At 40.8% G+C, this 11,614-nt stretch overlaps 1 protein-coding gene across 1 annotated transcript; it reads right to left on the bottom strand.

The window, feature by feature from the left end:
• Window positions 1-3,231: 3,231 nt before the first annotated feature.
• LOC107075324 (uroplakin-3b-like) lies at window positions 3,232-8,039 on the bottom strand. Its single transcript, XM_015367386.2, has 6 exons — window positions 7,801-8,039; window positions 6,639-6,797; window positions 5,871-6,102; window positions 5,307-5,389; window positions 4,691-4,820; window positions 3,232-4,512 (listed from the first exon to the last, which is right to left on the bottom strand). The coding sequence occupies exons 1-6, from the start codon at window positions 7,865-7,867 to the stop codon at window positions 4,365-4,367; spliced, it is 819 nt and encodes a 272-aa protein (XP_015222872.1). The 5' UTR covers window positions 7,868-8,039; the 3' UTR covers window positions 3,232-4,364.
• Window positions 8,040-11,614: the final 3,575 nt, after the last annotated feature.

The raw sequence follows: 11,614 nt of genomic DNA, 5'->3' as shown, positions 1-11,614 counted from the left end.
CAGCCCTGCCTTTAGAATTTAGTGAAAGGGTATTGAATACAGGACCTAAAAAGTGTCCTGCTGAAGCTGTGATATAAATACTGTACAAAACAAACAGCACCAGCAGCCTCGTACTTGGGCTCATCAGTACATACTTCACCCTGAAATCAGGAAATCAAGAAATTAGCAACTGCTCAATTACACAAAAAGATTTTTTTTAAATCTAGGATTACATTTTTGTTACAGTACCAAATACTCCTCTTAAAAGACAACCTAGCTGATAGAACACCCCAATAGTAAAAGCAATCAGATATATGACATCTAGTCATATGAGCTTACAGCTGTCACAATTTTACCTGACGGGAACCTCTGAGCAGTACTGCATTGCCGTTGGTGGTGATGCAGCTGTGTTCAGGTCCCATTTGGAAATATCCATTCCTGGGAGCTCAGTACAGGTATTATTATCCTTTAAAGGAACAAATAATAGGTTTACTCCATGTTGAAAAGAGAAGAAAGAAAACACAATGTTTCGGCCTTGGAGCCTTCTTCACCTGGAATTGGGTTAAATTTTTTTCTGTGTTATTAATGCTAAATGCTAAAAAGCAGAGACGAAACAGCAATCAAGGAGTGACAAAATACATGGCTAATTGACACCATTTATTTTAAGACTGAATTTGATTGATTAGAAATCGATATTCTAAATTGAGCCTCAGGGATGTAAAATAACAGGATTTACATATGCTTCACTATCCCAGTTTAAAGCTCTTATTTAAGACATAATTCTGAGCGATAGAATGTACAGCATGTATGTTACAGTACTTTCTTGTACAGCATAATTCTTGGGAAACACCATAGGAAGCCCTACCTTTGCTGCACCCTTCATTGTCACCAACAGAAAGCAACATTTTCACACATCAGGGTGCAGTACATTCGATCCCAACCCTAAAGTGAACACACCTCATGTTGAGGTCACTTGACGCTGTGTTACATCATTATTTTACTTCTCCTCACACGTTACAACACGATAACTCAACACGTAAACCTTTCAACTTGCTTTAATACAACTACACCTCCAAAAAGATGGTCCTGTTGATCCACTCTATACAGTTTAGTAATTATGAAGCTGGCTACGATAGATAGCCAACGCCTGCAAGCTGAGTAGGTATATAATGATGCTGGAGAAACCAGTGATACCAGTGATATGCACTGTACAGTATATGCTGGGTATCAGTCAACATGGCACAGGGCTGCTGTCAACCTGTACCAACCTGGGACTATGAGCTACTTGGATTCTTGGATGCTTTGTGACTATATCAGTATATCAAGCACACTAATTTTGCAAGGATGTTTATTAGGTCTGCACGCTTTCATTCTGGATGAATGTATTTGGATGAAGAGTTCCACATCTGTATCACAAGATTTCCTAAAGAACAGATGAAGTCAAACAGTTACTCAGCCCCTGTTATACTGATGAAGATTTCAAATCCATTCAGGCTTTCTTATCCTCTGGGGGAAATGTGTTTTACAGCAGAGTCCAACACATCTGTACAACAAAAACAAACACCACCAAGAAAGAATACAGCGCAGCGGTGTTTCAGGAGATAAGAGGTATTTTACACAAGTTGAGACTGGGGTAGCAACAGTGATAAAAGATTTCTGTTAGTTGAAATGTTGGTTGGTTTCAATTAAAAAACTGAAAGAAATTCGCTGAAAAGTAAGACTTTTTGCATGACTATATCTAATAGCCTACAAGCTGAATAATTCCTAGAACCGGATTGCGAAAGGTCTTTGCAATCCTCTCTCTTGTAATTTGGAAACACACTTCCAATACGCAAAGCCAAGCTCTTTCCGGTCCTGGTCATGGGGCATGTGTATCTTCTAGCTGAGCCTCCAGTTGCTTCAGCACCACCTTAACTGCAGTGAGAATAATGTACTTAAACACCAGTTTTGTAGACATAATGGGCTTTTCAAGCGAAACAATATAGCTGCTATGGAAATAAAATGGTCTCGCTCTATTATGAAAACCATCTATACACCTATTTTCTAAGTGCTTCACCCAATTCAGGATCGCCGGGAGCCAGAGCCTGTTCCAACCAGCAATGGGTGCAAGGCAGGATACAGTCTGGATGGGATGCCAGCCCATCACAGTGCAGACAGAGGCATGAGCACACTCACACCTAGAAACAATTTCCCCCGAGGCCAGTTAACCTACAGTACCAGTATGTCTCTGAACGGTGGGAAGAAACAGGAGCACCTGGAGAAAACCCCTGTGAACGTGGGGGAGAACATACAAACTTCATGCAGATCAACACCCCAGGAGTAGAATTAAATCCAGGGTTCCAGCGCTGAGAGGCAGCAATGCTAACCCCTGTGCCACCATTCTGCACTACTATTATAATACCATTAAAACAAAATAATAATGCCTTTAATGATGATTACACAGCACAAGTGGAATCCTCCCAGAAAACGAACTAGGAGGAAAAAAATCTCTACTTACCCTCATCACTGACGTGTGGCCAAGACACTGAGAACAACAGCAGTGGCTGTGGAATGCTTGGCTGTTCCAGTTGTCCCTGGAAGGTCTTGTCATGAATTATGAAGCCTGGAATCCGGCTGACAATTCTAACGGAAGAATTGCCAGTTTCCCCGGAATGTACCCGCTATGTCAGGTGTTTCTGCCCAGCCCTGACTAACCAATCTTCCACAGCAGTCACAGAACCGGAGGAACCAGCTCAAAGGGAGAGATACGGCAGATCTGCTGGGAGGATTATCTGAGTCCCAGGGCTTCACAGGTGTGAGTGCAGGAAAAACAAAAACAAAGCCAAACAGCTGAGGCAGTCCACAGCGCCCTGGTCACAACGGCCCTGTGTGTGTGACAACAGACGCAAGCACAACTGTGGACGTATTTATTAAGATGTCACTGGCATTGCTGCTGTCTGTGCATCAGCACAGGTGTGACCACGTTCTTGTTCATGTTTTCTGGATCTCTTTAGATCACTCCTAATCAGCTAATGTCTCCAGAAAGTCAATTTTCCTGGTAAGGGCAAATGCAAGCCTGAACTCATCCCACAAGGACAGAGCTTTTTCATGAGGAATGATTTCAGGAGGCCCAGAAAAAATCCCTTTCTTTTATAAATGGGTTTATAAGAATTTTGCCCATCAGTGTATGTTAAACATTCAGTCTCAGTTGTCTTTAACAACAAACAACTGTGGCTATTTAAACAACATAAATATTACATATGTACACACACATTTCATACAAAGATTTGTTTATTACATTAGAATGAATTGGTTATTGCCATTGCTTGAAACAATATCAGTAAATCAACATCCTGATATTCTGCAGTGGCACAGTGAGCAGCGGTGTCATTTCACAGCTACCGGTTTCTGGGTGTGTAGTGTGTGCGTGTCCACCCTGTGTTTGCTTGGGGTTTACCTGGCCGGCCTGATTCCTCTCGCTATCTACACGTATCCTGTCTAGGTGAACTGGTGTCTCTGGATTGTCTCCTATATGCGTGTGTGAGACCTGCGTGTGGAACCCCTGTGGTTCCACCTTGCACCCTGTTCAGGTTCTGACCCACTGTGATCCTCTAGAACAGGGGGTCCCAGTTTTACTCCTGGGGACCCCAAGATTTTGGTGGGTTTTGTTCCTTGTCGGCTTGACTGGAACAAAATCCAATCAGTGAGGGGTCCCTCGAGCCAGAGCTAGGACATCCTGCTGGAGGATAAAGCTGTTATGGGAAAGGATGGAGGTGAATTCTGCACGACAAGGTGGAGAATTCTCAATGCAGGATAAACACTGCTTCCTCTGCTACTGTATATCATTATTCCATCATGACAAATCCACTTAGATGTGTACACGTTCCCCACCACCTCTGTTTATATCCCCGGTTGTCAATGAAAATGAAAACAAAAAACAGAAAATACAAGGAATTTTATAATAAATATTCTGCCACAAAGAATGAAATGAGTATGACTTTTGAAATGCTTAATATAAACATACACTACATGCTGAGAAAAGATCTCACAACCCAAGAGTGAAAGAGATAAGAGAATAAAAATCATGATACAAATATTGATCAATTTATGGGGCAATGTTAAGGTTCCAGTTATAAATCACAACAGTTTGCTGAGAGTTTCCATGGCTTTGTGCAGCACAAACCAATTTCCTCCTCTTAGCTTTCAGCTGCCCAGTTTCGATGGGTTTTGATGTGCATTTTGAGTCCTCAGGAGCAAAAAGAAAATGAAGAAAAAAAATCACACCTCAAGCGCGTAGCGAACTGCATGTGGCTGCTTAATGCCACACTCTCTCCAGTGCTGAGCAGCAGCTTGGAAGAAGGGAGGGACATGGGGGCAGCTGGACTAGGCTGAAGGACTTGAGGGGCTCATGTACGAGTGGTCACAGTGTGAGTCACTCCCGGACTGTGGACAGCCTCTGCGTTTCTCACGTTATGGGTGCTGTACTTCTTAACACGAACAGAGCCCAGAGCAGGTGGCATCGTCACATCCTGCTTCACTTTTTGGAAGCCAGTACTGCAAAACAATAGATCGTTGGAGGGGGATCAACAAAGTATCAGACCTAGACTGAAGAATTCAATAAATCAATAATACTAGACAGAGGAATGATAAAGCTGAGCTTCAGCAGGCTGCCAGTTGTGAATTGCAGGTTGATATAGCAGCTGTCTGATCTTAACCTTACTGGATATCTTACCATCTCAGGACAAAGGCCGTGAGCAGAAAGAGCAGCAGGATGGCAAGCAGAGAGGACAGGATGGACGTCACCACGATCATTCCTCCCGATCGCTTTCCGATCCACTCATCAATACCAGCAGAGTCGCTCACTGAGAAGAGACACATGAAGCCCAGTAGAACATCAGACCCAAGCATGACTTTGTGCTAAAGGGTTTGCCAATGACTTGCATGTGTTTATTATGTGAAAGAAGCAGCCATCTTTTCATAAAGTTTCAGATTAAGAAGAAATGCAAATAAACATATGCTATTCTTAAATTACTCACACCCTTTTCAAGCACATCATACATTGTATCATGCTGTTATTTTTGTACTCCTCACCATATGGAATATCCATTTTCTATTTTAGTATGCATTTTGTAGATTTTTTATGTGTCGATCTTGTATCTTGTTAGTTGTGTGTTGCCCAGGGGCACATGTAAATGAGCTTTTTAGCAAAGTTTGGTGAGCTATCCCTGCTACCTACAATAAACTAAAAGAAATAAACTAAACTAAATCAGACTGTAAAGAGCAGGGAGCATTCACACAAACCTAAATGTGGATCATGGGGACATAACCCTACATGGACTGATACTTACACGCTATCAGAGAGATGGGACTGGACCACTGTGACTCAGATACCACCTGTTTTGAACCAGGATCCAGGAGAACATACTTTGCTCTGAAACAAAAAGGAGAAACAGCACTTTTTACCACATTAAATAATGAAGAACATTAGGATACTTCAGGGAACATTTTAATTATCCTATATTAGTGTTATACCAAGGAGCTGAGGTCCACTAGCTTTGAAATATTAAGTCTGAATAACTAGTTAAACATAATTTATCATTTCTAACTGATTTCTGTATCTCATTTAATAAAAATAGTAGGCTTGGATTTCCTTTAAAAAGTATAGGCTTTTGCTCATGATGTTAAACTTTTGGGTAAGGAGGGGAGGAGGCTGGAGTAAGCAAAAAGACAGGGTTCTCTGATTGTAATTATATGGTTGAGCCCTCACATGCACACAGTGGCAGAATATTTGCAATTGAATGAAGCAGAAGGAATTACCTTTTATCTTTTATCTTAATTTGTGCTTTATAACCTCAGGACGACCATTTTTAAGAGATACGTCACAGCAGACGAAAGTGACCTTGTCTCGTTACCTGACAGTGGAGCCAGCAGGCAAGATCCCATTGCAGTTGCTGGTGGAGCACAAGCCCTCATCCCCAACTCTGAAAAACCTGAAGCCTGTGGACTCAGCACAGGGAAACGCATTCTGAACACCCAGCTTGGTCAAGAAGTAATTAGGTGAGGAGTTATTTCTGAAGGCATCTGGATAGGGGGAGCTCATCAAGACACTGGTGTTTCCTTTAATGGCTTCAAATTTTGGGACTCCTGTATTTGAGAAACAAGTATCTAACGTCATTTTACTGCCCACAACCCCAGTGGAACAACCCTTATACTGGACTTGATAACTTAACACTGTAGAAGAAGAAACCTGAACCACATGTTTTCATGATCTTTTGCTTCTGTGGGGAGATTTTCAAAACGTAATCCACAGAATGTTGCTCATTTATTTCCTTTTTCACAGACCACAAATAATCAGGGGCAAACATTTACTTGTTTTATAAACCCGGCAAATGATACTGTAAGTTACCGTGTCACCCAGACTAGTTCCTGCTGTGCAGAGTCTGAAGATAACTGAAGCCCCACCGCCACCTTCCCAGACAGCTCCTTTTCCCTGAATTCTGCACTAACTGTAACTGTCCTCATATCATGAATGGCTCCGGCTCATTGCAGATATGACCACACAAGCAGTGTTTCGCCAAAGACACTGGACCAGCAGTGACTGGCCAACTAAGGATGCTAAGCCAGAAGCATTTCTATGTCATACAAACAAGAAAGGAAATCTCAGACTGGCTTTTACTCACCATCACCTCTAGCAATGACCAGCCAGATTTCACAGTTATCTGGAGCACAGGGGAGGCCACTGAGGTTGTTGAAGAAACACACAGGCTGTTGCAGTGTGAGGGTTGTGCTGGTGACTCTGCCCAGCAGATTGTGGGGAGTGACTTCTGGGGCATACGGCACTGAGAGCAAGAGAGAAGGAAGTCATCTTTAGGAATATGTTCTGTACTTTAGATTGGCTAATTCACCTCCCGCTTCTTGTTCATCGTGACATTCCAGAGAGACACCAAAGAAAAAGCCAGTTATAGGAGGGGATAAAGGAAATGAGGTAAGGTCTTCTCTGATTGCTATCAAATAGACATTTATTAGCCTCTGAACAATGCATAAATTAGCTGGAAAACTGAGATAAATGACATGTAAAATTAAGAACTTTAAACACAGCAATAAACTGTCCAACACAGAAAATGGAGAAATGGATGGTGCCCCTTATGTGTGACCTTTCAATTTCTCTTTGTAACATTGAATATACAATGCATCTCCCGTAAGGCAACCATAAGTACAGAAAAATCAAGTCTGACGCAGAATTTCAGTGTTGGGATAAATGAATACAGGCAGTGGACTGTCTATTTACAAAACGTAGGTTTACGGCGCTTCCTCGTGAGTTTGTCACGTTAAACCAGTTATAAAAATCTATTAATATGTCAAATCTTATGTAAACTTCCCCCTAGATTCTTTCAGGTTTAACTTTTTCTCTGGCGGTTCTGACTTAATCGTCATAACGAGAAAGCATGATTGCACAAACAGATGCCCAGTGCATTTTCTGCTAAAATAGCGACATACTACTGAAAGAGTTAAAATCCCTCATATGAGAATGCCAATTTCTACTGTTTGTACCTACCCCTTCGGCGACCGGTGCAAATGTTATTTCGAATGCATTTAGATAACGGTGCATAAAACATATTGTTAAATTGAGCACCATAAAAGGAAAGTCCTTTACCAGATACGCATGCATTACTTACGGCTTTTAAGTTAAATTAGCGCCATTCAGTACAGTGTAAATTAATTTTCACTGACGCCACCTGCGTTAACATTTTTAGTTTTCCTGTAGGAAAACAGAAAACTAAGTGAAAATAACAGCACAAACTAAACTTTAAACTGATATTAATTTTAAAGTGACAACCTTACCTGTACTTAGACCTTTTGCCACTCTAAACCAGACGGACATAAAGGTGACCACAAGGACAGAGCTCATGGCTTCGGTAGCTGCAGACTGGATAGACAATAAATCAATTTGATTAATTGTTGTTAATCCGGTAGATCAGTCCGAGAGGGTGCAAATAGGAGCGGTTGAAAAGACAGGGTGGGGTGTCGCTCATTCGCGATGTGGTGGATGTTTTAGCTGAGGCGTCGAACCCGAAGGCGGGACAGCAAACCTCACAGAACAGGTTCTTCTTGGAAAAGTTGTGATATGTGTTTGAATATTTCAAGTCACATAATTCGAGTTTTAACCTCTTTAAATGCAGGAAAATTCATCTAAGGAGGCTTGTACCTGAAATTTGTTAGGAAGCTTTTGGACAATCGCCCTTTTCAAGTTAGCAATACATTCCAGTTCTTTTTAAAACCCAATACGAAACTAATATTTAATTATATAATAATATTTAAATTATTTAAAATTTACACATTTACATTTGTAGTGTATTTATTTAGAGAAACCTAGTATTTCTAGAACAGCAGTACTTGAAGATATTTGCTTAGCCTTGCCACAAAGATCAAGTAATACTATGTATATATACACATGATATATACATATTTGAGATTTTTAGCCAGTATCCCTTTTCTTTTGATACATTCAATTTCATATTTACACATTAGATTTTAGCGTTCTTTAGATGTTATGACTCACAACCCATTTAAAAAGTTCAATATTTTCACAATATTACTCAAAGAACAATGAAATAAAAACAACACTTATCATCCACTGCTGTTAGTATGGTTAGTACATCTAAAAAGACCCCATCCAGGTGAGATTGAAGAAGCTGCAGAAGTTTACTGATGATGTAAAAAAGCACTTTAATACTTTAAGCAATCAAGCTAAATACCTGCTCATTCCTAATGCTTTTATTTCACTGCCTTAACCCTCCATTCTTCTAAACCCAAATCTCCAGTTCTATAGGTGTCCTTTAGCATTGGAGACAGATTTTGTGGTCCAGATAAGTAAATGTTTTAGGCAACAAATGCAGAAATTATCACCCGCACTAATATAATGAAACCGTGATCTTCTGCACATAAAACTGTATGGGGAGGACTTCCTCATCTTGTCTGCATCCTGCGGTCTGTGAAACAAACATGGTTAAAAACACTTGCAGTCCTAGAAATCATGCCCCACATGAAAGAAATGAAAAAAGATCTAGGTTACTACTTCTCCTTTACCTATCCCACTCTGAATAAAAACTGACTGCAAAACAACTGAAACAATGAGCTGAAGCTCTTTCCAGGACGTGACTCACTCCATGTTTGGGTTATACACTTAATCTCCTTGCCGAAACTGAGCAGAGCCATTCAGCGTCAGCCAAGGTATGGAGTGGTATTCAGGTCTATCATTGTTCCCAACACCACGAGTGCCAGCCATAACTGGGTATGTCAGCGAGGAATCAGCTGAGAAGTGTTGTGTTACTGGGTGCCATGGAATTGAAGCACTAACTTCTTTCTTTTGCACATTTTTTTCTATTAATTTTAAGGTACCACCCATTTGTACATCAGTTAAGGAGAGTTAAGGACAAGTGCTCTGTTATCGATGTCCATTGTACAATCACAGCCCACTTCAGAAAAAAAACTTGTCAATAATTTGTCAATAAATTGTATTTCCAGCTCAAAAGTGTGAATGCTTTCTCTTTCAGGGTCAAGTGGGAATCTTCATCACTTTGGAGATTGTGAGGCTACAGTGTTCTGTTGAGTGTTAGGAATCTGCTTTTATTTATGCCTTTCACACTTTACAAAGAGTCTGAAGGGTGTTATCTGTGTTAGAATATCAACACAATTCTAGGTTCTTCACATTATATGGCTGTTCAAAAATTAAAAGCAAATTCATAAAAAAGCTTAGGAAAATCAGAGATCAGAAACCTGAATCTTGGCCACAATTATCCAGCTAGACAGCATGTAGAAAAACAGGTACAGTGTTCATATGACCACAACTGGAACATTCACTAAAAGGTGGGGCTCTTGCACAAACAGGCAAACCTTATCTTACCTGGTGGCATAGATCTTCAACCAGAGGCGTGTAACCACAAGCATGGAGCTCAGAGGAAGAACAATCTAAACACGCAGACAAAGGGCATAAACAGACACCACACACAAAAGACATAAATGTCCTTTACTTTGCTCTTGTAATAGTCATCCTGGCAACCTGATGCAGAACATGCACTCAGATCTACCAGGCAGGCTTTTCACCCTATTGTAGAGGTTTTTGACAGCACAAAGAGACAAGTAATACTTAGTACTAGAAACACTTTACTGCAAGAATTGAACTAGCTACAATATGTTAATGCTTCTACTGCAGACAGTAATGAGATACTGTATTTGGAACCAATCTCAAGGTAGTAAGAGAAGGCGTTATATGATTTTGAGATGGTTCCTGGAGATTAACAAGCCTCAACATGAAGCTTTCAGCGTGATTCTCTTGCCTGATTTTGTACAGTTCAACATTGAACAAGGCTCTGTGTCTATTTGTAAAGCATGACGAGGGCTCTGCAGTTTATTCAGCCCTCAGAGGCCGTTTCAGAGACAATTTGTCTCTGTCGAGTAGATGGAATGCTAGCTAGAGCAGAAGCAACAGATTATATTTCTTTTTGTGCAAAGGCGGTCAGCTCAAGCATTGCACAGGCCAAGTAAGAAATCACTCTCCTTGATCTTGTCTCAGTATTTGTTTGCTCACCGTATTGCAATGGTGTTTGTGGAAAGCTCAGATCTGAAGTTCACAGTTTCAACATGTTACTTAAAAGGGCAGTAAGCCCCCAACAATGTAGATTTGTGTTCAAGGCCTTTTAGTATTTTACTTCCACCTGTATGGCTCTTTATTCAGCCTTATTTAACATGCATATCACTGAATGACAAGAGTTAAAATTGGGAATGACTTAAAAGGCTGCTAACCATGGGAAAACATGAAATTACGATCCATTATGCTCCATAATTTAATTACCCATATGATTAGTTCAGCATTTATTGTTTCTGCTCTGAATTTCACGCATAGGATCCTTTCCAGGGTTAATTAACATTCAAGATTAATGTTTGACTATGTTCTCCACACTGACAGGCAGATGAGGAATGTGAGCAAGTGCCTCAGTGTAGTCTGATGATGGGGTACCACCTAGAGGACACTGGGAATTCTGCAACACCACTTCAAGTGAATATTGAAATTGAAAAGTGTGTGCAATTAAAGAAAATTGACACTGTCAGCTTGTAAAAGATTAAAACAATGCTGCCATACGTGTACCAAGCTTAGTGCCACAATAATTAAGTGCTACACTTATCTGGGTACAGTAAGGCCAGTTAGATCATGTAGGATTCAAATCCATGCTGATCACTGAAACATAACAATGTTGGTTACAATTCCCTTTCTAGAAGATGATCTTTTGGAGAAAGGGATGTCCCCCAGGCACTGTGGCAAGCAATTCACATTTACTCCTGAGCCCTTTTTCCACATTGTCTTATCGGTAAAGTCTGCACTGATATCTGGAAGTCCTTCAGCTACAGGTGAGAAGCAGTCCTTTTTCACCCACAAGCTGAAGAATGGACTCTTTGGAATGATGATGAACTCTCTATGACTTGTTGGTTGTGGCCACAATTTTCCGGTTTTCAGGCAAGACAGTGATGTAACTGATGCAGAACCATGCTTGCACCAAGCTCCCCCTGGCTAAACAACTTGTGAAAAAAGAAGTAGTAGAAATGAGTGCAGCTGGACACACATCCCCCTGCTACAATCTTCCAAATTGTCTTGTGTTTA

The sequence above is a fragment of the Lepisosteus oculatus genome, chromosome 26 (assembly GCF_040954835.1).
Source record: "Lepisosteus oculatus isolate fLepOcu1 chromosome 26, fLepOcu1.hap2, whole genome shotgun sequence".
Lineage (NCBI taxonomy): Eukaryota > Metazoa > Chordata > Actinopteri > Semionotiformes > Lepisosteidae > Lepisosteus > Lepisosteus oculatus.
Note: the sequence above shows the minus strand (reverse complement) of the source record. Positions and strands in the feature narration are given on the sequence as shown.